Consider the following 26,433-nt stretch of genomic DNA (forward strand, 5'->3'; position numbering starts at 1 on the left):
CAGTTATTCTGCATGCTACATGTTACGATCTTAAATACAAATTCGACTTAGATTCGAAACAAATAGGCCTATTTGATAGAGCTGTTGTGGGGGAATAATTTCGATAAGGGTTGTGCACATTTGTCTGCAAAAACGACAAAAAAGTGAACTAAGATTTGGGGAAAAGTGGGGGGGCAAATGCCCCCTCTTGCCCCCCCGTAATCCCGCCCATGGTCGACAACATTCTGAGCAGGCTAACATTAATTTATATATTATTTGACTGGCCTGTAGCCTAACTTAGGCATTCAACTTTGGTTCTACCAGCTTTAATTTGAGGTTTGTGCTTAATTAATATCAATTTATCGTAGGTCATTCATTACGCTTACCCATGACTCATGAGTCACTTGTGAGCTTATGCTGCATGAGTACTGTAATGCTTTTGTCTACCCACAATTAGCAAAGCAATATGCTTGAAGCTGTTCAAAGTAGGGCCACCAAAATTGAGTCAGGCTTTAAAGACCTAGACTATATGCTGATAGACTTGAAGGCTTAGCTATAGCTAACATCTCTTGTTTATAGGCAAAACAATGGAGACCTATAAGAATACCCAATTGGATTTGTGTCATTGCTGACCTCCCTTTTCGGTCAGATATGTCTGTAACTTGTGGCCATGCACAGCTTAAACTATATTTAAAAAAAAGATGTAACACAACTTCTTCTCTTCTAGAGTTGTTGATGTGTGAAACGGTGTCCCTGAGATAGTCGTCTCTACATGTGTCGTAACTTAACACATTCAAAAAACAGACTTGATGGTCACTACAAAGTTCACATAAGTTCTCCATCAATCCATTGCCAAGTAATGAATGACTTGATCGATATGTGGAGATGTTTTCTTTTGTTTGATCAGTCAACAGGATCCCCTATTCAAGACTGAAGAGGGTGTATGTTATATGTGTCTATGCGTGTATATGTCTATATATATACATGAGTGTGTGTATGTGCGTGTATGGATGGATGTATGTATGATAGGACAAGCATTAGGCTACCTGAGCCTATAATCGATACGTAGGCCTATTATATGTGGTTACTATAACAGGTATGTGTTAATTACAAGTCATATACCGAGGAAAGGAATTATCACAGCAAACTTGGTTGGTTAATCATCACATTGATGTATATGTTGGGCAATCAAGATTTAGGCTAAGGATAATATATCATATGCACCACTGATAAGTTAGTGGGCTGATGCACAACATTTCTGGTAAAAGAGTAAAACAAAAGTGTGCGTCTCTGAAAGTGTCTTCTGCCATTACGTACTGTGCCTAATTATTCATACCTCAAAATTGTCAACATTTATGAAAGGCTTTACAAACTCTGAAGGATGACAGCATATATTGTGCTATTCCTTCTGATAATAGCTGGGTACATAAAACACTCTTGTTACTTACAGCCATCATTCGATGCATGATGGGCCCATATATGATTTTAAAGACTGAGGTATATTCCCTCCAAAATGGTGGTTTATATCCTGAACCTTACTGTACATATAAAAATTTCTTTGTCAATGAACTATGCAACCTAGAATGCATGCTACTGTTTTTTATCCAACACAAGAATTGTCAAGTTGTGGGAGTAATTCAACCATTTAGTAGTTCAAAACATTACGATAATGGCTATCCACTGTGGTAAAATTATAAGTTTATGTGAAATTACAAGTGTGCAATCAAGCATTCTATCCTGGTGTTAAGACGAGATCATGCATAACACATCCTAACAAGATTCCATATCTTATATCTCTCATGTGCAGATGTCATTGGTACAGTTTAAAGCTGTCTGGCCAATTCTTGGCTTGATTGACTCTAAACTAAGACAGAAGATTAAGGTGGCGTATGTATTTGGGGGTGATGGAAACTCTGTTCTCTTTCTGACTACTGATGATGATGTCTATAGCTTTGGAACTGATCCCAATAATTATGGTTACCTAGGGCACGTAAATGGTATAAAGACACTCTTACAACCAAAAAAGATTGATGTTCTAAGTAAGAAAGGGAACCATCTGTTGGCAATTGGTGCTGTCGGTTATGTCCTTGCTGCTTACTAACAACGAAATATATGCGTAAGTCAAAATGTATTGTTTACCTGTTTTTATCCTCCTCATAAGGAACTATATTGCATCCTATATCTCTATTTCATTACACTCGTATATATTCATGTCTCTTTTAAAGACACAAGTCTGGATATATAGTATTGATCACTTTTTGATCACTCTTATTCACTTTCCAGGTCTGGTATCCTTTTAAGTATAGGCAAATCTTGCAGCCTTTAAATTGTAAAAACTGGATTGGTCTTCCTTGTATAATTCATAGAGTGCCAGAACTTTTAACAGGATTTTGATATTGAGGTCCTTCCTACTGCTGGTCTGTACTGTATATACATGTTGCCCATACTCTATGTCCTCATGTTTTTGAAAATTTAATTCCCAGATCTACGTCAATACTCATTTATATACTTCATATATTTCCATTATTTTGTTTCTCTTCTAATAAGGCTTTGGAATGATCATCGAAAATGGTCTAATTTTTAGGTTGACGGTGTAAAGGCAATGCCAGGAGTACAATTTGCAAAGCTGGTTCCCTTCTCAGCATAATTTGGGTGCTTGAGTAAGGGATTTTACCCAATATGAAGTCCCGGTGCCATTTTCCTAAGTTGCGATTGTTACGAGGGCCCATTGTAGCCTAACGCTAGTTACTGCTAGTGAGGAACCTAATGTTATATGATAGAAAGTATTTAAAATTGCCTACGTGATAAATCAGTATTTGAGAAATTAGGTCGGGTTACCGTGTCAGAATGTTATAATTCACGATTGTTCTGGTATATTCCTTATGATGACACGCTGGTCTCGGATTAACGTCGCTTTACGTGAAATCGCGTGTAAGCTGTGCAATCTTCGTGGATTCTCTGGAACGTTCGCTAGATATGCAAAGGACTTCCAAGAATGGAGAAACTGGGTCAGGTGTATCGAGAAAGATCTGGAGGATTCTTGACATGGCGAATCGTATATAAAAGCCCGCCCAGATCGGAGAGTTTCTCAGTTTCTGAACGAATACAAGCGACGACACTTATTATACCATTCTACTATATATCGTCAGTGCTCAACTACCAGTAGTTTCTGAGGGATTGAGATATCGATACTAAGATTGATTCTACACTTCCACTCAGAAGTTTGAAGAGGACTTTGCTGTGAAACTACAGTTTTTCAGTCTTTATTTCGGAGAAGGTGAAGAATTTCTGTCTCCGTTGAGGAAGTTCGTTACGCCAGGAGTTAGTGGCTATAAAGCTGGTTTTGGACTGACTCTGGTAATATTTAGTCGGCGAGAAGTTCGACTTGTGCTTCACTCTGTTGTGGCTGGAAGTCCGTCTTCTATTTTGGAGCATCGCCGGAAAGAAGGTGACTGCTGTTTCTGGGATCGCGAGAAACTTCGTCGAGGACCAGTGAATTTCGCGGTACAACGGACCGAGAATCGTCGTCATCAAGGTCGTGGCCGCTGAGGGATATCGCCGTTGGAAGAGACCAGCGTGTTTTAAAGTGTTTCCTATCCTGTTAAGTTTGTGAGTAATTTTCTACATATTTGTAATTACCACTTGTTGTTGTTGGTTCGAAATCCATTGTTCAATATAGTTCATGTTCTCATTTAAATTCTCTAGACTCGTCAATTTGTCTGTGTTCCTTACGGAAACGAACCCAGGCTTGTGTCTCGTTAAAAATTAATTATCGAGACCTCTCGCATTCCAACGTAACACGATATAAAAGTTTGTTTTCGTGTGAGGGGAGGGGAAAGTGTCACCACTCATGCGCATTTGGAAATTTTCAAAAACTATTTGCATATAATATGTCAACGTGGTTGGTAGACTTTGAATAGTTTTTAAAAGCCATATGTATTAAAAGTCAATGGGGATACTAGTCATAGACTAAAATATGAAATGGCTTTTGTGAAACATCTACATTGGGATGATGGACTTTGGATTTGAGTAACAAAATCAAAGATCTTAAACCCATCAGTGTATAGTGTGTAGCCTCTGCTGCCCTTTTCTAGCCAACCTGTCTATGCTTCTTTGTAGATTACATCAATGCATCTATATCAGGGTTACACTATTGTAAGTCTACTTTTGTTGAAGAGGTTCATTCACGCCAATTGGAGTTATTACTGGTTGTTAACATCTCTCACCAGTGCAATTCCCCATCACATTCCCTCACTTCTACCTGCTCATCACATCCCTTTAGCTGTCACTTGCTTCGCCCCTTCTCCCATCACCTGCCATCTCCCCTGCACTTCCCCTCTCCCATTCATTTTCTCTTCATTTTACCACCCACTCTGCCTTCACATGAGAATGACATGATTGATTGTCAACTACTGTACATAGTCAATGTTAAGTTACCACATTGTATGACAAATTTCTAATAGCAGCTTCTTTGCATACAGTTTCGTAGTCTGATGGTGCCCTAGCTTGTTTTCTGTGTACATGTATACAAATTTTGCCATAAGTGGGGGATGTTTTCCAGTTTAAATCAATAAACTGCCTATCGAAAAAATAGAGCTAAGAAATATATTTGCTAGCACACAAGTTGCAAATACACAAATATTCAATATTACTAATAATACATTAATATTTAAGTTGGCAAATCACATTTGATTATAGCATTGGATTTAAGTTGTTTCTTTTGATGGAAAAAGGTATAGGAAAAGGGTGTGTTGTGAGGAAATGGTGTAATTTGGTAACATAGCACTTTAATTCTATAAGCAACTTCTTGTTGTTTTTCTTCGTTGTAGGTGGGGATATGGTACGAATAACAACCTTGGAAATGGAGTTGCTGGTCAGGTTTACGTACCTACAGCAATAACAGCAAACTTCGGAGGACATCATATTACCAAACTTGCCTGTGGCTCTAATCATACACTAGCCCTCACTGATAATGGGGAGGTATTAAAGTGATAGCTGTAATAAAACCAGGCAGCTTTTGTACAGTTTTCTGTTATTCCTTTCATTTGTATTATCTGCCAACAACACAAATTTTCTATTTTTTTTATCAATACTGATAGTATTTCATTTGAAGTTGCATGGTATAGTAAGCTACTGAATCTTAAGCTTATGAATGTTTCCTGCAACTTTCGGTGGAACTAAATTCACAAGGTCCTTGTTTCGTTTCAACTATGAGGGGAGGGTACTTGTCTGGAAACCAGTCAGGATTTACCGATGGCAACTTAATGTTCCTTAGAGCCAATTTTTAATCAGTTTCAGATAAAACTGACTGAAATGTTTGCTATCCTTGACACAGCTGCCTTACATAGCTACGTTATTTACTTGGCGAAACAAGAAGATTAATACCTGAACACCCCGCCCCCCCCCCTTTTTCAGGTATAACATTGGTGTTTACTTTTTGACAGATTTACTCTTGGGGTACTAACAACAATGGGCAATTAGGACATAAAGAGAATGCATCTCGTCCGCAGCCCATAACAGCATCGATTGGTGAGTATTTATCAACAGAATGGAATTTTGTTACTTGATGCTAGAGCTTGCGTGGTGTTTTAGCAGTGGTATATGCCTCAACATTGTTCCTAGTACTAAAGCAATTTAATTAAACTGATCTGATGATGAAATACATAGAATATTAAAAAGCAAAATATTCACTAGAACAGCTAGGTAAAATAATGTCAAGCTCTTAAGTGGTAAACGTTACTAAGAAAAGAAAAAGATAAATGTTTAGATTAATTCTTAGTTGCTTTTTTTCTCGTTTGACTTTGCATCCTTATCTTCTGTATATGGCAATACATTGTAATATTTCTCTTCATTATGACTATTTGAAAGAGTAAAATATCGAAGTGATGGTTGTAGATCTGACAGTCAGCTACTTAAACCTGTAATGGTTCTTTCTTTAGCTGTTAAAGTTGTTACATTTATTGCTATGTTGCTGCATGATATATAATAAATGCATGGTTGAGAAATAAGCCATCTACAAGCTCACAAAGTGTAAAAGGTTGAGTGTTTGTAAAACACCAGTGCCATGGTTGCGTGGACAAAGGCAGTGACATTTCAAGCAGTGAAACCTAGCATCTGGAAGGTTATGAGTTCAATAACCCCAGGCCAAACAAGGTAGGGTAGGGTTTTCATCCAGGAGAAATCCATGGTTTTTACCATCTGAAAATGGTGTTCCAAATTGTAAGAAAAAATCCAAAAGAGCTATAGTGTAACTGTAAATTGGATATCCCACCCATGTGAAGTGTAAGTAATAATGGCTTCTAGCTCCCAAATGCATATACGTGGCTATTTGTAGTAAAATAACTGTCCTTTCTGGCCAATATTAAAACTGTTGAGATGTAAGTTTGTGAAATTCTGACTAGGATGTATGTAACATAGATAATTGCATTCAAAGATAGTGTTTCATGGCATACACGGATACCAATTGAAAACTGGAAAATACACTTGGCATGTGATTTGTTACCCTTGGTTACATGGTTTGGTATACAAAGTATGTGGCTTATATTTGGTTACGGGTGAGGCACCAAATGATCAAAGAATGAAGGGTTCCACCAGCAGGTAATTGACACAAAATTTATTTGACTCCTCGCTTACCTGTCTCCCCACAACCTTAGCACTCTCGTTCTACAGTGCATAGAAAGAACTGGTAACCTTTTAACACTGTGCGCCTTCTATGACCGGCTCTCCTGGTCAATGCCTATTATCCCTTATGATGCCCTTCATTATCATTCTACCATCCAAGGTTGTGGGGAGACAGCTTGCCACTGGTAAATATCTAAACCAGTAAATTAGATGCCAGAATATGACCAGCAATAACTTACAGCTAATGATTATAATATTTCATAGATGTATTAAAATAAATTCAAAGTGCATTTCTTTCTTTCAATAGGAGGACAATGTGTTTGTGATATTGTTTGTGCATCAACGTCTTCATATGCGTTACTGGATAATGGTGAGGTAACTATTGCTTTAGTCAGTGAAATTTGACATGCATTAATGGCCCCTCCAAACAACGAGAAGTAATGTAAGTATATATTTTCCAATTGTGTGATTATCCTTTAAGTTCAGCAGACATGCAGCAGTGCAGCCATACACCCATCACTAGAGGGGGAGGGTGTGGGGGGTCTCACCCCAAATTTGGTAAAACTGACGATAGTTGGAAAATTGGAGTGCGACAGTCGGACTCTAATTGTCGCACTCTAATTTACCTAGCCTATTCATATATTCCTGTGATTGTGAATGACCTAACAATTGAAAGTCATATTTACCACTTTTTCCTTGCCACTTTGAGAAATTGTATCTTGCGACCTTTATACTCCATCATACAAAACTTTGAATGATTTTGAATAACATGCCAAATAGAATTACTGTACTATAACGTTAACCAGCTTTAATTCGGTTTATTTATGTACTAATTTGCTATTGGGTGGGTTGACCCTGTTCATCAAGTAAGTTCAGGATACATATTGTCTCCATGGTATACAATTAAAGCGCTCAACGTCAATCTACGGTTTAATTGTCAACTTATCATATCTCGTCAGTTTGACATTTTTCTGAAATGTTCAACTGTCCACTTCATTCCGTCTGAGCAATTGAAAAATTTTCTGCAAAATGTTTAATTGACAGCTTATCGTATCTCGTCAATTGGACATTTTTCTGAAAAAATGTTCAACTGTCCACTTCGTTCCGTCGGAGCAATTGAAATAATTCTGCAAAATGTTTAATTGACAAATTATCGTTTCTCGTCAACTCAACACTTTTCTGCAAAATGTTGAATTGCATAATTCATTCCGAATGCACAGTTGATTACTTGCTTAACCAGAGTGATTAATAAGTTTGTGAAGGAAGGGCCAGTGGGTACAAATGTATCGAAACAAGTTCGGAACAAAAGGGCAGTCGCGAAAAATGGGGTGTCTGACTGACACTGACTGTATCGTTGACAAGTAGCACGAGGGGGGGGGGGGGGGGGGTACAAGGCAGCAGTCGGAATTTTCTGGCTTCAAAACCCATCCAGTTCGAATTTCAGCCTCTACACCCACCAATCACCAGACCTTGTTTGTAATTGCAGCTATATGGGAAATTATGTTGGTAGTTGGAGCTGTCAGAATTGGAGGGTATTGTTATCTGTCTTTGTGTGTTTGGGCACCGCAAAGTAACACCTTTTTTCAAGCAGCTATGAACAGGAGAATAATTTGCCATGTTTGTTTAATATTGTTGTCACCGAGATGACGCTCAATGAAGCTGAACTAGTAGTCGTAGATTTTAACCCATTTATTGCACACTTGGCTCAATAGGACCACGGTGAAAACTATAAAGTTAAAGATATCAAAACATCAATATGCAAACATTGGTGAAATAAACACATGAATTTGCACAAATCAATAATAATGCATAATATTTCTTCTTATAAATAATGCACAAAAGGAAGAAGTGTAACGAATAAAATTTGGTAACATGAAACAATACATAGAGAAAGATTGAAGACAATTACATTCTTGATAATCATAACTTACCTTACTATCGTTACCGGGCAAAAAGAACCGCACGACAAAATGCGGTGTACATGGGTTTTAAAGGGTTTACTGCGGCTTTCTGGTGTTTACGGCGGCTTTCTGGAGTTTACGGCGTCTTTCTGGAGAATGTTTAGAATACCAACAAAAGGAAAAGCCTTTCGAGAGATACTTTACAAAGATAATACTTTAACTCTTGATACTCTTACAAATAAGCAAACAACAAATACACAAACAAGGCAATCAAAATAACAAACACAAGCATACTGCAAAATCACATTAAAAGCAACTATCTATAATACGATATTAGAAGAGGTGTACAATTATGATATCTAGCCCCTTAATACCTATAACATTACCTATAACTGATACTTAATACCTATAACTGAGCTAACACAGTGGAGTGTTAGCTCAGTGGTTAACGCCGGCGCCTTTCAATCATAAGGTCCCCGGTTCGAGTCACTCAATTAATAATTATGGACGTTAAATATGAATGTAAGAGACTGACTTCGGTCAGCTTGCGGCTTTGATGAGCCTATGAGGCTTCTTCGCGAGTTCCTGCTTGCAGGAGGATCTAATATACATACATAAATACACCCACGCATACACGCATACATACACATATACATACATATAAAACATATATGATACTTACATAATAAGGGTCTGCTATAGAAGCACATGCGACGCCTCTCTGAAGCAGGAGAGGAATGAAGAATATGTACCTCACATAATGCGTAAGTATGCATCGATACGTGAGTGTGCATCGATTACATAAGTATGCAAAACAAGGAGGTGGGTATAAAAGGTCACCGTTTAAGGGCAGTATTGACCTTTGCCCGACCTCAACCAAGCGGAAATTTCCCTTTGGTCACGCTAAGGAAATAACACACATCGGCAACGATGACAATTATTGTATAAATTTGGTTAGAATGCTCCTTGTTTCTAATTGCAGCTATATGGATGGGGATATAATGCACTAGGACAGCTTGGAACCAATACTGTAACCAATTATACAGAACCCATTCAAGTCACTAGCTTGAAAAAGGTTGTTATTAAACAGGTATGTGTAGGCAGAACCTTTGTAATCATTAATCATCTTGTAAAGGAGAGTTTTAGTTCATCATTATGGTCATGTGATAGAGACATCTGTGACGAATAGCTTCTCCAAACAGTTAATAAAAATTTTTGTTCAATTTTGAGATATCCAAGTTTTAATATTCCTTCTCACTCAGAACTGAAGACTTAAAAAAATCTTAATATGACATCAACATATGTGCTTGATTTTTAATGGTTTCACCATTATTTACAATTTATGTTTGTTTTTCCAAAACACACATAATTTCATTGTTTGCTGCAACCAAAATAATTTTAGTTCTTTAAAGTCTCGACGTTTCCAGCTTACTGCACTAAATGTTCATTGAAAAAAAGACACCGTTCTATGGCATTTTCATATCAATATTCATTATTTTTATTGACTTATCTGTCGTTAAAAATTGTGAGTGAATAAAATTCGGCAGATTTATTAACGAGGCCGTAGATTCTACAAATATCGAAATTTGCAAGCCCTGCCCAACAGATCATGTGCTATTCTAATCTCTCTTTCTTGATTATGACCGTTAGTCCTGAACTTACTTTTACTTTCGTAGCTAGTCTGTCATAGGTGCCCTGCTCTTGTATCTTTTCTCTTAGTCTTATACCGATGTAGCTTGCAAAATTGTGTCATTTCCTTCCATTGCAATGAATAAACAGGTGATTTCAAACGTTTTCGTGTAAAAAGTGGAGTATACAGTAGGACTGCGTTAAAATATTGATTAGGTCGCATATGTAGACTATTTTTTCTTCATTTGTGTAATGAACATGCTGGCATGGGCGGTGGCAGTGATTTTACGGTAAATCGTTCGCTCCACAAGGGCAACAGAAAATAAATATCTTTCTTTCGATTGCGACAGCTTTTCTCCATTAAACCCACCCGGTCAGAGTGCATTTAGAATAAGAAACATTGAATCTACTGCAGAAGTTTGTGTTCAGAAATTCATCAGCAAACACGTATTGAGACTTTAATTATATCATATCATACAATTTATACACAGATTGTCTGTGGACCAAACTTCTTTTTGGCTTTGTCCAAATCTGGACATGTGTATGCCTGCGGAGAAAATACCAGTGGACAGATTGGTAAAGGAGATGTTGCAAATTCTTCTGTAGCAACTCAGTTGTCAGAGAAGCTTGGCAGGTAAATGAAGCTAAATATATGCAAATTTAAATCAATATCACAAAAAGATGCTGTTTATATATGGCAGAACATCATCCATGACAAAAATTTCCCCTAATTTGAAAGTAAGATTTTATGTTGAAACACACTTAGTGCTATTTGATTCTGTAATATTAATTATTGAAAATGTATTTTTTTAAAGTTTTTTTAAAGCTTTTTCATCTGTAATACTGATATGAAAAAGTGTGCCTAGCTAGGTGAATAAATGATGAGAATCCAGTCAAATTGTTAATCAGATGCTTATAAACATTTACTTGATGTTAAAATCTAGGAGGAGCTCTTTGGTTTTATGTCGCAATCTCGATTTGAGGTAAACTTGGTAACTTTGAGTATGTACGACTCAAGAAGACGAGCTACAGCTGCTGCAAAATTGCCTGCAGCAAGGCTGACTCAATATCAAACTATAAAGATTATCTATGCAGACTAGCAGTGCCAATTGAGTGTGTAGTATAGTTGTTCTGGAAAGTATATATTTTTTTGTTGCACATTTGGCACACTATACAATTTCAGTGGTCAAGAGGACATTTGAAATGTTGTTAACATGCTGCCATGTTGTTTGCATCATCATTAAAGTCTGGGTCTCAATTTGTCTCCAAGTTATCTGAGTGTGAAACTGCAATTGTTGGTATTATGTTGGTAGCTTAGTCTCTGGTTGCAAATGAGAAGTTTCTTATCTTGACTGCCATGCTTTGTACAGTTATATAGTGTGTAGCAGTGGCGTAGGAAGGTACTTTTGAGTGGGGGGGGGGGCTGAAGACTGATGGCTGGTCTGGGGGAGGGGTCTGGGGGAGGGGTCTAAGGGGAGGGGTGTCCCACTCCTCTTTTGAATTTTTTCCATTTCAAGGTGGCCTCAGATGCAATTTGGTGCAATATAGCACACTTCAACAGCCACTCCATTTTGTAAACTTAATTTTTCACCTGGCCTTAGATGCAATTTGGTGCTCCAAATGAGATTGTTTTTCTCATTTGGAAATGAAAAAGGGGTTTTCTGACTTGCGAAGCGGGGGGGGGGGGCGGAATGATACTTCCGCCCCTTCACATTTTCACTGGGGGGGCTGGCGCCCCCAGCCACCCGGTTCCTACGCCCTTGGTGTGTAGCGATGTTTCGGTGTTCTTTTTGTGGGCAAAATTCCCCATGGGGTACACAAACTATACACTGTTCGTTATACTTCATGAACAAGTGCAGCGATAGTGATATTGGGCCCTATCAGTTGCTAAAATGAAATTAGAATTTCCATCAGTAATGAAATTCAGTAGCAACCACTCAATTCTGTATTGGGAATTGGTGAAAGTTATTTTACCTGATATATTACACTTAAATTTAACAGCCAATATCATAAAACATAAGGTAACTTAAATATGTACCATGTTTGATGTTTAACTGCTTCATATCAATTTGTATTGCTCTTCCAGCTTCTCCCAGGTTGCTGCCACTAGTACCAGTAACCTTTGTGCTGCCCTCAATGATGCAGGTGAAGTGTACATTTGGGGAAGATGTCGATTTGAATTGGTTAAATCACCAATGAAAACTGAGTTGTCTTCCTTAGGCGATGCCTTCGCTTGTTATTCATCTCCTCCTGTTACTTGGCGACCACTTTCGATAGTATCTGGTTAGTATGTTTCTACAATTAGTATTAAGTAAAAAACAGTTGATTGTACACTGTTGGATTATGGACTGATAATGGTAGGTAGAAGCTAGGTTTGGTATATTGATCTTGGGGCTACTTAATGCTTAGGCTAAAAAGCCATTATTAACCATCTTGATCACTCCAAAGTATTAACAAGTTGATTTTGTGACAATTCTCTTCTCCTTCTCTCAAATTAATCTCATATCCCTATGGCAGATAATGTGATACTATATGGACTAGAAAGTTATCCCACACTGTTAGTTGGAAACCCCGTCCCAATATCCCTAAATCACTAAGGATATGGTAGTTTTAAGGGGAACCTATTTGACTTGTCCAACACTCCATTCTTCCCTGAAGTGGATCATAGTAGGTGGTATTTGATGTTTTACCAGCAAATGCCTTTCAAAAAGTTTACTTGCTTTAATATCTTCCTGTTGATGTCCCCTCGAAATCTGAAAAATTTCGACTGTTTGATTAGCTGACAATTTTCTCTGTATTTTCAAATCCATCTTAATGTAAGTTGCTTGAAGTATTATCTTCCTCTGTGAATAAAATGAAGAATCTTTTGATCCTTCAATTGTACTTCTATCACGTGACCTCTTCTGTTTTGTGCGTGATTGTTTGTTTACTGATTTTTTTTAATTCTGCTTACCTTGAACAAAACCTGCTTAGAATCACCTTATATACTGCAATCAGAATTTTTGCATAGGAACCTCATTGAGACTGATCCATTTCTTGTATTTCATTTCTAACACAAACAACAGCTGTCTAATTTTTCTCGTTTTTGTGTTACTAAGTAATAGGCTTCTGTGTCCATGTCCCAATCCAGTGCCAAATTAGATCAGGTGGCTCTGCATAAATGCAGTATCAAGAATTGAGTAAACTTGAGCTCATGACAGCATATATTGGATGAGCAGTTTTCTAACAGTTTTATTTTATTTAGAATATATTCTCAGATATTTAATCACCTCTTTTGTAATTTTTGCTACAACTTGATAGCTGTTCCTAACGAATATGGAGGGGATGTTTTGACCAGTTTGAAGAATTGTCTTACTGAAGATGAGGTAAGCTTGTACATGAACTGTTTATTACTCTCTAGTAAGCTGAGTCAATATACAACCCACTTTCAGGGGACATAAAGCCCAGTGGGTGGGAGTGGGCATAGAGAGCACATGTACATGCGGCTCCACATTTTCCATTTTTGTTTTAGGATAGTGCCCTTGTTAGGTTTTCTTCGTCAAAAATTAAGAAAGAAATAGTCTTTCATTGGGAAAGGTTTGTTGGTTTTGTTGTTAAAATACTGAATTTTGTGGTTCAGAATGCACAGATGGTTCATTTTGTAGTTACATTCTGAGGCAAATGTTGTGGGTTGCCTCCTCATATTCAAGTTTGCATGTCCTTGTGCCCATTAAAGTTTGTGATACCCCACTCCCCTCCACCCATATGCAACCATCCTCTGTCACCCTGACTGCACTTTATGTGTAACTACTGTACAGCTCTACTCAGACATGTGAATAGTATGCTCAGCATATTCAATCTTAATCCAGTCTTATCTTTATGAATGGATAGTATGTTAAATATTACTTTATACATGTAAAATGTATTAATTTCCATGTTGATTGGTACCAAATGAAAATGAACATTTGGAGAATTTTCTTTACTCAGTACCACGCCCATGTACTATCCCGCATCGTAAAAGCACCTTTCAAGATACAGTCTTCTACTTTTTGTTTACTTTTGTCCTCCTTTCAGGAAATTGAAGACATCACATTCATTGTTGAGGGCCAGAAGATTAGAGCACATAAAACTATTCTTATGATCAGGTGAGTGAAGCTTTGAAATTTGTTATAATGTAGTAGGATGGTCAGACTGATTAATTCAGTTATCCAAAGCTAAGAATTGCAAGGTGCCTTAACCTTTAACTGTACTAGATTTCAAGCTTGTATTCAGCCAATCTCAGTTGGGGATTGACAGATTTCTATGGTTTTTTGGTGCTAGAGTTTGAGGTGACACTGTGGAAACCAGATATTTGTTATTTTTGGAAAACATGTTATATTGAGGTAATTGTATTTCATTTCAAGCCACCTCGAAGGTGGTGGATGTTGTCGTCTGAATGTTTGACCTTACTCTTACAAACAACCGTGGGCATTAAAATTCATGCTTTACAGATCAGTGTGTGGCACATTAGAATAGTATAATTTAGTTAATTTGTATTTGTATGACAGAAGAAGTCAATCTGTCAGCTGTTTATTTTAGAAAGTTTTTTTTTAGTAACTTTTACTTTAGTCAATCCTGGTTGTTGTTGTTGTTGGAGAGTAGTATCCAGGGATGTAGGACAATTTACATAAACCCTAATCCCTCTATTCACTACAAAAATACAAGGTAGCATAGCTAGTGCACACAAAAGAAACCTACCAGGGCAGGACATAGTCAAGATGACAATGTATTGTATTGCCAAGTTATGCAAATTGATGCACTAGTAATTATGTGTGACATCACATCCAGCCAGTAAAGTGAGTGTTGGATAAGATTTTTATTCACTCTCCAAAATACCATCATCGGATTGAGTCCTGCTATATCTCTTAGCTGAAAAAGACGGAGCTACAATATTGTGATTTTCATATCATGGGGCACAGGATCCTATATATAGGATACCTGTATTGAAGCCTGGGCTGGTATACTTTAATTAATGTCTGGCATTTAACTGTGAAAGCTTGAAACACAATTTTTCCCTGGAGATTCCAGTATCACACAATATTTAGTGTTCTGGATAGGGCAGCTTGTCGGCAGAGTTGGGATGGAAGTACATCACCTGACCGGATAAAGTATAGCTGTATTGCAGAGCTCGTATGACAGTTTAAGAACTGGAACCATTTGCCACTCTCCTCATATTGAGTCGAAGACCGGAAGCTTTTGAGGATAGTTTTTTCACCGACTATAACACCTACCACAACCTGATATCAGCAACCACGTGTCAACAAGTATTATCAACATCTTTAGGCAATATTCATCACAGTGACAACTCAGAACTCATTTTTTTTAAGATAAATGTTAAATCAGAATTTCATGATGTAAAGGGGGGAAAACTCTTCAGACTAGAAGAGGTAGTCTCATTCTTTTGTAGAGAAAAGTATATCCCATAATTATATATATATATTAAGACTAAATTTATACGTACCAGTTTGCTCTCTCGCAATTGGAAAAGATCCAGGGGTATCAAAACTTTGTAAAGTCTTAAACTTTTCAGTAGTTAAGCTAAATCTATCATATGTCATTCTCTGGTAAAGATTGCACCAAAGCAATCTGTTATCTCTAAGTATTCAGGAGTCCTACGTGTTCTTAAGCAGTATTACAGAACGTTGTAACCTTTATTTTCCATGTTCCGTTTTTTTATTATTTTAAGGAGAAAGTTCCTCCTCAATAAATACATATTCACTTAAGAAGTTGAATTTATAAAACTTGTTCTGTATCATTAGTTGGTTGGAGTATTTCTTTTTTGCATTGCATATTGATTTTGGATAGCCGCTAGGCGAATGTGTCGCATTGCCACTTACTTACTTTGTGTGGGTGACAGTGTGACATAAACTGCAGTTAAAACAATTAAGAAGTAAATCATTTCAACATTGCCACCACATAAGTGTACTTTGAAATCATGTCAAATATCTTTTACGACATTTCTGGATCTGGATCTGGAGTGTTACTAATCAACTCCCCTAAAAGGGTTAAAACGAGTAGGGTGATGCAGTCTTGTTTATGCTGTGATTGGTTTTCTGGCTGTAGTGTTGGGCGACAGCCGCTTTGAAGTTATCCTTGTCCTCGATTTCTTTGATGTGTTGTGGGAGGGCGTTCCAGTCTATTAGAGTTTTTGGCATAAATGAGAATTTTAAACAGTTTTTGTTGCAGGGAATTTGAATGTAAGATCCGTGTCTTGAAGAGCGGACGACCGGGCGCAGAATTGTTTGCGTTGGTATGGCAAGGCGACCCGATTGGGCTTGGTGTAATATGGAGACCCTAGTCACTCTTCTTCTTTCCTCCAACGGTTCCCATTTCCCATGGAACATAAGTTTTTTTTACTTAATTTCATGGTTCACTGACCAAAACCATTGGTTTGGCTGATAAGTGATGAGGTATGTACGCTTTATTCACCATTAGACTTAGTTGACAAACAAAATGGCTTATGTCACATTAATTGGACAAAAGACAGTTCAAGTGATGGGGAAAGTTTGTCAGTGGCAAGGCGAGCTTCTAATAACTGCCTCACGGATTTTAGACTTCCAGTCACATACACTGTGTTTAAGTTTGATTTGAATTTACATGCTTCCATTGGTTTTAATTTCAATGATCTTTTTTCTTCATTTGTAAGGTACTTCATCATCTCAACCCCTTAACAAGTTTCCGTTGGTTAGTTAAGTAATCAAGAGAACTAATTGAAAACATATTTAGCTCTACTGTGATAAACTTGGCAGATTTGCCATAAATTGCGAATTTTGTGGTTGTCTATGAAGGTTTTAGACTTTTTGTATCAGCATATTTTTATTGAGCACTGGTTTTTGTCCTAGAGGTTATTACATCTTTAGAGAGAGTGAATTGATTATAACAAAGAGAAGAGAAAAACCAACTGTTGATGTTTGGGATTATTTCCTCTGACATGCTTCCACATCACTATAACCCCCCCCCCCCACCCCTCCACCCAGCAAAAAATATACCCTAATTTTACCGCGGTAAACTATGGTAAATGTGTGGTAAATAGGGTAAATGTGTGGTAAAATTGTGGTAAAATCAACCGCGGTACATTTACCGCAGTTTGACCATGGTATTACCGCGGTATAAGTATGGTAAAAGTGCGGTACATTGACCGCGGTAAATTTACCGCAGTTTTACCATGGTATTACCGCGGTATAAGTAGGGTAAAAGTGCGGTACATTTACTGCGGTAAATTTACCACAGTTTTAGCATGGTATTACCGCGGTAAAAGTAGGGTAAAAGTGTGGTACATTTACTACGGTAAATTTACCGCAGTTTTACCATTATATTACCGCGGTAAAAGTAGGGTAAAAGTGTGGTACATTTACTACGGTAAATTTACCATAATTTTACCATGATATTACTGTAGTAAAAGTAGGGTAAGTTTATATGGTACATAAACTACATAGGTGAAATTCCTACAATTGTGCCATGATTAACCATAGTAAAAATAGGGTAAAACTATACGGTGCACTTATACATTGATAAATTTACCATAATTGTACCATGATTCTACCACAGTAGAACATACATGGGTCACACTATGAAACATGATGGTACATTTACAGCAATTTTCCATGATTTTGTCCCATATTTTTGCAATACTGATATGAAAAACCTTTTGTTCTACTCATATCTTAATGTTGGCAATATAAATTACCTGTAGATATGAGTTGAATAAAGAAGAGAGACAAACTGCTATTCTTATATGTTATAGTATGCATCTCTTTTCCTAATCATAAGGGAGAACCTAAAAGCCTTTAAAATGAAAAAAGAACTATATCAACTAGCACACATAAGGCATAGCTTCTGTGCCTCAACACTGTGGCACACAAAAGTTGACCGATCATTTTCCTCAGATTTGGGTACTCTCTGTCAGGTCCATTAAATGACTTGACAAGTCTATGTATCTAGAAACTATGTTCTTGTAAATTGCGGTCCCGGGAGCAGGACTAAACACCCGTGCCTCGTTACTTCAGGACACTATTCGAAAAGAGAAGGTGAAATTCGCCTGTGTCCTTCCACGCACAAAAAACTTGGAACCTCAATAATTACCGACTAAGGATTTCCTTAGTCTGCTGAAGCACCTTCGGGTGGAAGCATAACACGAGGTATATCGTATCGTAGAGCGGTGAGGACGATATCGCCAACTGGACCAGCCACATCAATCCGTTTAGGACAGAAGAATACTTACAGCAGTACATCAACAGTATCAACCAATGGTGCCATGATTGGAGATTTGAACTAAACCCGAAGAAATCACAGATACTCTACATCGCCAAACATAACAGACTTAGAAGACAGCCGTATCTCACACTCAACAACGCCATAATACCAGTCACCAACCAAGTGCGTTTCTTAGGAATACATATCGACAGAGGGCTAACACTTGGATACCAACATCGCCTCACCCACAGGAAAGTTAAACAACGTGTTAGACTACTCTTCAGAATCGCCGGAACTACAGATAACCCTCTTGCATCACCAAGTACAACTATGAAGATCTATAAGATGATGATTAGACCACTCATCGAATATGCAGCACCAGCCATGGCGCACATCACCACAAACAACATAGAACAACTCGAAGCCACACAACGCAGAGCATGCAGAATAGCCTACCACATGTCACAGGACACGGACAGTGACACAATAACAGCCATCGCCGACGTTCCATCAGTCATCGAAAGATTAACCCAACTAAGGGATAAATTCCTAGACAGAGTCGCAGCTCCTACACACCACCTACACCAATTCACCAAGAATCAGCTGAAACAAACACCGTTCGTCCTTGATGCAAGCCCACTCACCGGCCTGGATCTTGAAATTTGGGACCCCTAACTCTCAGAAGACATTTAATTCCATCTCCTTCAAATTGTATCCTCTGTGACGTCCGTCCGTACCATCCGAAGAATCAACCATCCCGTTCATGTATCTTTCCCCCTTGTCAGCTTCCAGAATTTTTTCTCCGACTCGGCCCACAAAGTTCATATTTTCCATAATCTCAAAATTTTCAGTTCTCTCAAACCTTGGGGTCTAAATTTTACCGGCCAGGGGCTTTCGCCCTTGGCTTGCTGAAGCACCTTACGGTGGAAACAGCGTAATACTACACATAAGTAGAAGTAGTAGTGCACGTCTGCAGTACCTGAGGTCCCCCCGCTCCTTTCTCGTGGTAGGAAAGAGGCTACACGTGGGAAGTGGTACTCACGTCCTTCGGAGGGGACGTTAAATTGCGGTCCCGGGAGCAGGACTACACACCCCTGCCTCGTTACTTCAGGGCACTATTCGAAGCACCTTCGGGTGGAAGCATAATACGAGGCATATCATAATCAGAGTACTCATACCTAATTGGCTCCTCAGCTCCGACCTCCTGTTTATTTATGGCTTCTTAACAATGTTAAGCGAACAATACTTCACTTCTCAGCATCTCCCTGTTTGAATAATAGACAACTTTCCCTAGAAAAAAGAAAGAAAAAAAGTGTCTATTCTACAAAACTTAAATATTATCCCCCGTAGGACCTCTTGCGAGGTCGAACAGGGGTAAACTCCTTTATTGTTGTTGTCAGAGTACTCTTTCCATTTAAAACAAGTCTTTGAAGACAATAAGAGACCAATAGTCCAATCTGGTCTACCAATTAAGTCAAAAGAAGAGAGTCAGGAATCATACCAGCTAGGGTAATTGAAATTCAACAAAGCTTTCTCATGTATGAGATTAAAAAATCTCACACATGACTTTACCACATGATTTAAAAATCATGTGGTAAATTTGAACCAATAGGGCCTGACCTGTGGAATGCAAGCCCTAGCCTACTGTACCAATATGAACAATAGGACCTGTGTCCCGATGAATGCAAGCCCTAGCCTAGTGTATTAATGTGAACCAAAAGGACCTGACCTGTGGAATGCAAGCCCTAGCCTAGTGTATCAATTTGAACCATTGGACATGACCTGTGGAATGCAAGCCCTAGCCGATTGTACTGATTTGAATCAATAGAACATGTGACCTGATGAATGGAAGCCCTAGCCTAGTGTATTAATTTCAAGCAACAGGACCTGACCTGTGGAATGCAATCCCTAGCCTAGTGTATTAATTTGAACCATTCGACATGACCTGTGGAATGCAAGCCCTAGCCGAGTTTACTAATTGAATCAATAGGACCTGTGACCTGATGGACGCAATCCCTAGCCTAGTGTACTAATTTGAATCAATAGGGCATTTGACCTGATGAATGGAAGCCCTAGCCTAGTGTATTAATTTGAACCTAACAGACATGACTTGTGGAATGCAAGCCCTAGCCGAGTGTACTAATTTGAACCAAAAGTACATGCATGTGACCTGTGAATGCAAGTCCTAGCCTTATTTGAACCAATATTTTTGTAGAAATTTCAAAGGCTACAGACCCTTGCCTCATGACCTGTCCTTTGATAAATCTTGGAAACTCTAGAGAAATATGTTGCATAGCTCTTTCTATTCCTGACATATTTTTATGCTTTTCTTCTGTTTAGAAGTGACTATTTCCGAAGTATGTTCCAGAAAGACTGGGCAGAGAAAGATAAAAAGTAAGTTCATTTTGAAGAATTAATTTCGAAATGAGAAGAGTGACAATCTTAAAATAGGGGTAAAATTCGACTGCATATTTGTGGTCCCTGCTCAGTGATCATCTTTGTAAACTTTGATAAGTTGCTAAATTGGATAATGGTTCATCACTTGCGAATTATTTCCATGTTATCAATCGAGAACTGGCTTTGCTGCATAAAGTTGCTGCGATTCGTTTCTGCAGATTTTACTTCACTTATAGGTAACCGTTACACATCAAATTTCATAAGTAAATTATACTTTTCTATCAGTAAGATATCGTCAAAATTGTAGACACTGCATTGCAAATTTGATTAATAATTGTTATCTTTTGCCAGAGATATAACCATCCAAGGATTCACCTATGTTGGTTTCAACACTTACATAGAGTATGTGTACACTGGGACGATACCAAACAAACTCGCATTCCATGTTGCCGTAGGTAAGTGCTTTATTTCATTTTGTATGTTGTAATAGTTTCTCACATGATGTGTGAATAAACAATTAAGAAAGAGGTTTCCTGTTGAGAACGAAGGACTGTTACAATGTCTGTAGTTAATGTTAATGTAAAGTTAATGTCTTGTCGTGTGTGATGATAAAGGGATCAGAAGGGGTGAGATGGATTACAGTCTGGAGCTCCTTGTCAATTCTGGAGCCATGGGTAAATATGGGATGAAGATGATGTGTTCTCATTTTCATTTTTGCGAAAATAATAAAGACTTCAATAGGGGGCCCAGTGACATGATTGCATCCATGGGCCCAGTATAGCTCTCAAAACTACTGGCTATTGTATCTTTACTGGAATTCCAACCAAGCAAAGTTGAGTATTTACAGGTCATCAGCTGCTCTGTTACTGTATCCCTTTGGGTGATCCTCCTTATCTACTCTTTATTTGAACTTGTATTTGTATTCTTCTGTTTCATATTTTCATTTCATTTTATCATTTACTCATCCCGCTGCTTGGACCATGTCTCACCATTTGCTTTTGTTTCAGAAGCTCAGAAAATTGATGCAGAAATTCCAGCGCTATTCTTTCCATCTTTGCAACTACAGGCTCTACTCTCTCTCCCGCATTATTCCCTAAGGTCTACAGGTTACACCCCAACCAGCACTAGGGACACTCCCTCCAGGACTCCAGAGAATGTGGAACCGAGTCTTACACAGCACCTCCATCCGTCTCATAAACATCCTCACCAAACACTGTCAAACACTGCCAATAGTCTCAACGACGATATCCTGAGGCTGAAGCTTGAATTACAGTCATGCTGCACCGATGACGAATGGACTCAGTACACTACCAAAATCAACTTTTGTTTGTCTCAGCAGAACATTGAACTCACAGAGGGAAGGAATAAGAAAATAATTGACCTTCAGAAAAGACGCAAACGTGCCGCTTGTAACCGTTTTAGAAGGCCACAGACTCCACGTGAGTCTGAACCACCATCCTCAACTGCAGTTGTTAACTTATCTTCTTCTACACTTACCAGTGCAGACCTTAGGCTTCTCTCCAAAGGACTCAACTTCTGTCCTACTCCTCCGTCATTTGATCAAGTGGAACTGAGCCAAGATCTTACTCATTTCTTTCTCAGAATTCGCCTTTGCGAGTTTTTTCTAGCTGATCCTCCAACTGAACGTGACCCCTTCTACAAGAAAAGTTCTTGGATGCCTCCTAAGATATGAGTCCCTGTTTTAGAAGCCTACACACAAGTCGTCAACTCTGAGACTAACCAGTCAAACTCTCCTCTCCGCAGAACACACGACAACCTTCCAAGAGGTGAGCGTACAGTATTCTCCTCACTGATGTCTCGCAGTGACGTTATCGTCAAGCCAGCCGACAAAGGTTGTGCAGTTGTCATCTAGGATCGACAGGATTACATCAAGGAAGCCATGCGTCATCTCTCTAACAGCGATATTTATACTCTTCTTGATTCCGATCCCACAGTTATTTTCTCCCAGTCGATAAAACAGACCATCACTGATATGTACCAGCAGAACAATCTCTAAGAATCTAAGATTTCTAAGAAGGCTGTTTCTTTCCTTTCTCCCACAGACTGTAAGGCAGCCAGGTTTTATCTTCTGCCCAAAATTCACAAGCCTGGTAACCCTGGTAGGCCTATCATCTCAGGCAATTTGTCCCCCACCGAGAAGATATCCTTGTTTGTTGACCACTTCATCAAACCTCTAGTTCCTCAGATTAACTCTTACATCCATGACACTCCAGATTTCCTCAGGAAACTTGAAGATATCAAGAACCAAATCCCTAGTACAGCCATCATCGGTACTTTCGACGTCACTTCTCTTGACACTAACATCCCTCATGCTGAAGGTATCGCAGCCACGTGTGCAGCCCTGTCTAAGAAGTTCCACCCTTGTCCACCCATCTCTGACATCAAAGTTCTCATGCAACAGGTTCTCACGTTCATGGACAAGTTTACCTTTAAAACACGGGACTGCCATGGGTACCAGGATGGCTCCTTCCTTTGCTTGCCTGTTTATGTCTAGCCTTGAAGAACGTGGGCTCAGTACAGCTCCCTGCCGTCCTCTTATCTGGTGGCGCTACATTGATGACATCTTTTTTGTTTGGACCAGTGATGAGGATAGCCTGCTCACCTTCATCAATCACATCAATTCTTTCCACGGCACCATCAATTCACCTCTGATTACTCTCACCAACAAGTTAACTTTCTCGATGTGACTGCTCGCAAGGCACACGGTTCTCTCTCTGCAGACTTGTACACCAAGCCCACAGACACACACCAGTATCTCCATTTTTCAAGCTGCCATCACCGTCACTGCAAGTCTGGAATTGCTTACATCCTTCGTCTTCATCGCATTTGCTCTAACAATTCCTCTTTCATCCGCCAAACAGATGCTTTGGAAAAAACACCTTACTGCCAGGGACCATAGTGCCAGAAGGGTGCGTGAAGCCATTCAGAGAGTCCGCTCCCTTTCCCGATCATCTACTTTGGCAGTGAAGAACAAAAAGGGACGAGATTGCGACAACAACCCCCCCCCCCCCACGGTTGTTACTTTCCACCCAAATCTTCCTCCTCTTCAGCAAACCACCTCTTACAACCACAACATTCTCCTCACTCCAGATAGACTCCAACGAGCCGTCCCTGAAAACCTATCATCGCCTACAGACGACCCCGCAACCTATGAGACCTTCTTGTGCGTGCTGCTGTTCCACCTCGAACTTCTAACTCTACACCCATTCAGCATGGTACTTTCAAATGTGATCGTACTTCGAGATGCATCATCTGCAGCTACAACATTGTTGAATCCAATTCCATCACCAGCCATAACATGCAACTCACACACAAGACTAAGGGTCATATCACTAGCATAACCACTAATGTCATAAATCTGATCTCTTGTAGAGTTTTCGGCATCCAGAAGCGATTCTATGGTCACATATCCACACTCAACACCATGAAGACGGAGACCCCAGTTGGAGAACACTCTACCCTTCCCAACCATACCATTCACGACATGTCCCTACAGGGGATTGAATCCTTAGGTAGCCGTCCTGACCTAGTACGAATCAGCAGACAGAGAGGCTGTGGATGCAACGCCTTCGCACCATTCAACCTCATGGGCTCAACATTCAGGAAGGACATGACTAACTTTTCTTCTGTCCCCCTCCTTCTCCCCTTGTCCTCCCCCATCACTCTTCCTCTAATAGCTCTCTTCCACCCTTTTTTTCTACACAACTTTATATCTTTGCTTTTCACTTTGCTGCTAACTGTAACAAGATGCATGGGATGAATATGAATAATTAATTCATATTTGAATCATGAGATAAGTGTTGTTCTGCAGTGATCTCAGATCATTTACATATTGTTGTTACTGATTATTATGACGGATGAATATTTATATGTTTTGAGTATTTAAATCAGAACCTATGTGTTGTTTCCATCATTGATTACAGATCTCCTGCAGATTGCTGATTGTTATCAAGATACTAAATTGAAAGGACTCTGTGAGGAACCTTTGAAGGATAAACTACAAATCAACAACTGCGCTAACCTCTATCAAATAGCGACACAATTTCAGGCAAAGGTAAGCAACATGACACAGAGAGAAACCTAAAATCTGAAAGAAGTACATGTCAACTTGTAGATGCAATTGCAATGTGCTCGGGTATTTTGAAGCATTACAATTAGCATAGTTAGTAATAAAGAAAAAGAGAGACTGAAACAATAAACCTAGTTCATGAATGATAAGTTTCACTTTAAACTCGATTCCGCAGAAGAATGACCGGCTTATATGTTCTGACAAATGACCCCTACTAGCTGCACAGAACTATTGTAAATAAGTAAATAAGCAATTCTCATAGATAGTGGAAAGGTATCCAACATAAAACCGTTGCCAGTGCAGGTATCGATGAAAACCTTAGTTAGTACAAACTAATTGGAATTGATAAAAGCAAGCCAAGCATATATACCAAGCATAAAATGCTATTATTTCTATCTACAGTTACTGAGAGTCGGGTGCGCTAAGTTTGGTGCTCATCACATGACGGATGTTATCGCCAGTGACTACTTCAAACAAATGACTGATCCCAAGATCATCCTAGACTTCCTGGTTGCAACTGGCCAATACGGCGCATTCAAGTATTGAAAATGGTGCTTTACTGCTGCAAGCAGAGGGGACTTGATTCTCCAGTCAGACAACATGGGAAAATATTACAACTACTACTACTAATACTAATACTGCTACTACTACTACTAATACTACCACTAATACTACTAATATACTATTACTAGTCTAATACTAGTAATATTACTACTACTACTATTTTTAAAACACTACTTGCTACTATTACTACTACTAATACTACTACTACTACTACTACTACTACTAAAACATATTGAACTATGGATTAGAAAGGGTGATTTTTCAATTTCTTTTATATTGCATTAAAGTTCCAAAATTGCTTTCTGAAAATTGGACAAACAAATATCATACATCTGGTCATACGTCTGTCCCAAGCATTTTATAAACACGAAAGTTAAGTTCTCAGATTGAATTATGACTGTGATATATGTAAAACTTCCTAACATTTTATAATCTTTACACCTAAAGCTATTCCATTAAAGAAAGAGAAGGGACAAAATGAAATTACGTGTATAGTCAGCATTTTAGAATTTTGTAAGGGCCAGAATTTCTGTCAAAGCTGAATGGAACTTCAAACCACAGTGAATAAAATATAAGAGATCATTTGTAAGTTCAACAACACATGGTAACTTGTTCTCTTTTTTTTCAGTGGGATTTTTGTGGGATTTTTTGTGGGATTTGTGGGATTTTTGGGATTTTTTTTGTGGGATTTTTTGTGGGATTTTTGGGATTTGTGGGATATTTTTGTAACATACATTTGTAATAACTATGATTGAAGACCATAAAGGATGCTATAAAAATATCTAACAATTACTTCAGATCAATATTGTAAGATATTTATCTACTAATGAAAAAAATAGCAATATTGTCTAATCTTATAAAAAAAATTGACAGTTACAAATACCTGCATATGTACCACTATGCATATTTTATCACACACATGCAAAAAAAAAATTGAAAGAGTGGTACGTGAAACCTTCATTCAGGGCTGTGTCCAGGTCTGAATAGTCGGAATAAAGTCGGAATATTCATTTATTTCTTTTAACGCCAATTGTGTGCAAT

At 38.5% G+C, this 26,433-nt stretch overlaps 1 protein-coding gene across 1 annotated transcript; it reads left to right on the plus strand.

Moving 5' to 3' along the window:
* The first annotated feature begins 212 nt into the window (after positions 1 to 212).
* Positions 213 to 25,962, plus strand: LOC139979449 (RCC1 and BTB domain-containing protein 1-like). Its single transcript, XM_071990244.1, has 14 exons — positions 213 to 315; positions 1,787 to 2,095; positions 4,809 to 4,959; positions 5,424 to 5,508; positions 6,908 to 6,975; positions 9,484 to 9,591; positions 10,622 to 10,764; positions 12,217 to 12,413; positions 13,431 to 13,495; positions 14,184 to 14,254; positions 20,682 to 20,735; positions 21,090 to 21,193; positions 24,683 to 24,813; positions 25,231 to 25,962. The coding sequence occupies exons 2-14, from the start codon at positions 2,061 to 2,063 to the stop codon at positions 25,372 to 25,374; spliced, it is 1,356 nt and encodes a 451-aa protein (XP_071846345.1). The 5' UTR covers positions 213 to 315; positions 1,787 to 2,060; the 3' UTR covers positions 25,375 to 25,962.
* Positions 25,963 to 26,433: the final 471 nt, after the last annotated feature.

This window comes from Apostichopus japonicus, chromosome 14 (genome assembly GCF_037975245.1).
Source record: "Apostichopus japonicus isolate 1M-3 chromosome 14, ASM3797524v1, whole genome shotgun sequence".
NCBI lineage: Eukaryota > Metazoa > Echinodermata > Holothuroidea > Aspidochirotida > Stichopodidae > Apostichopus > Apostichopus japonicus.

What these genes read in the sequence shown, in the direction of transcription:
- LOC139979449 (XM_071990244.1), top strand. Translation starts at nt 2,061, where the DNA reads ATGTCCTTGCTGCTTACTAACAACGAAATATATGC. An exon ending in GCCCATAACAGCATCGATTG is followed by an intron (nt 5,509 to 6,907) that starts GTGAGTATTTAT and finishes TTCTTTCAATAG; the next exon opens with GAGGACAATGTGTTTGTGAT. An exon ending in TTGTCAGAGAAGCTTGGCAG is followed by an intron (nt 10,765 to 12,216) that starts GTAAATGAAGCT and finishes TTGCTCTTCCAG; the next exon opens with CTTCTCCCAGGTTGCTGCCA.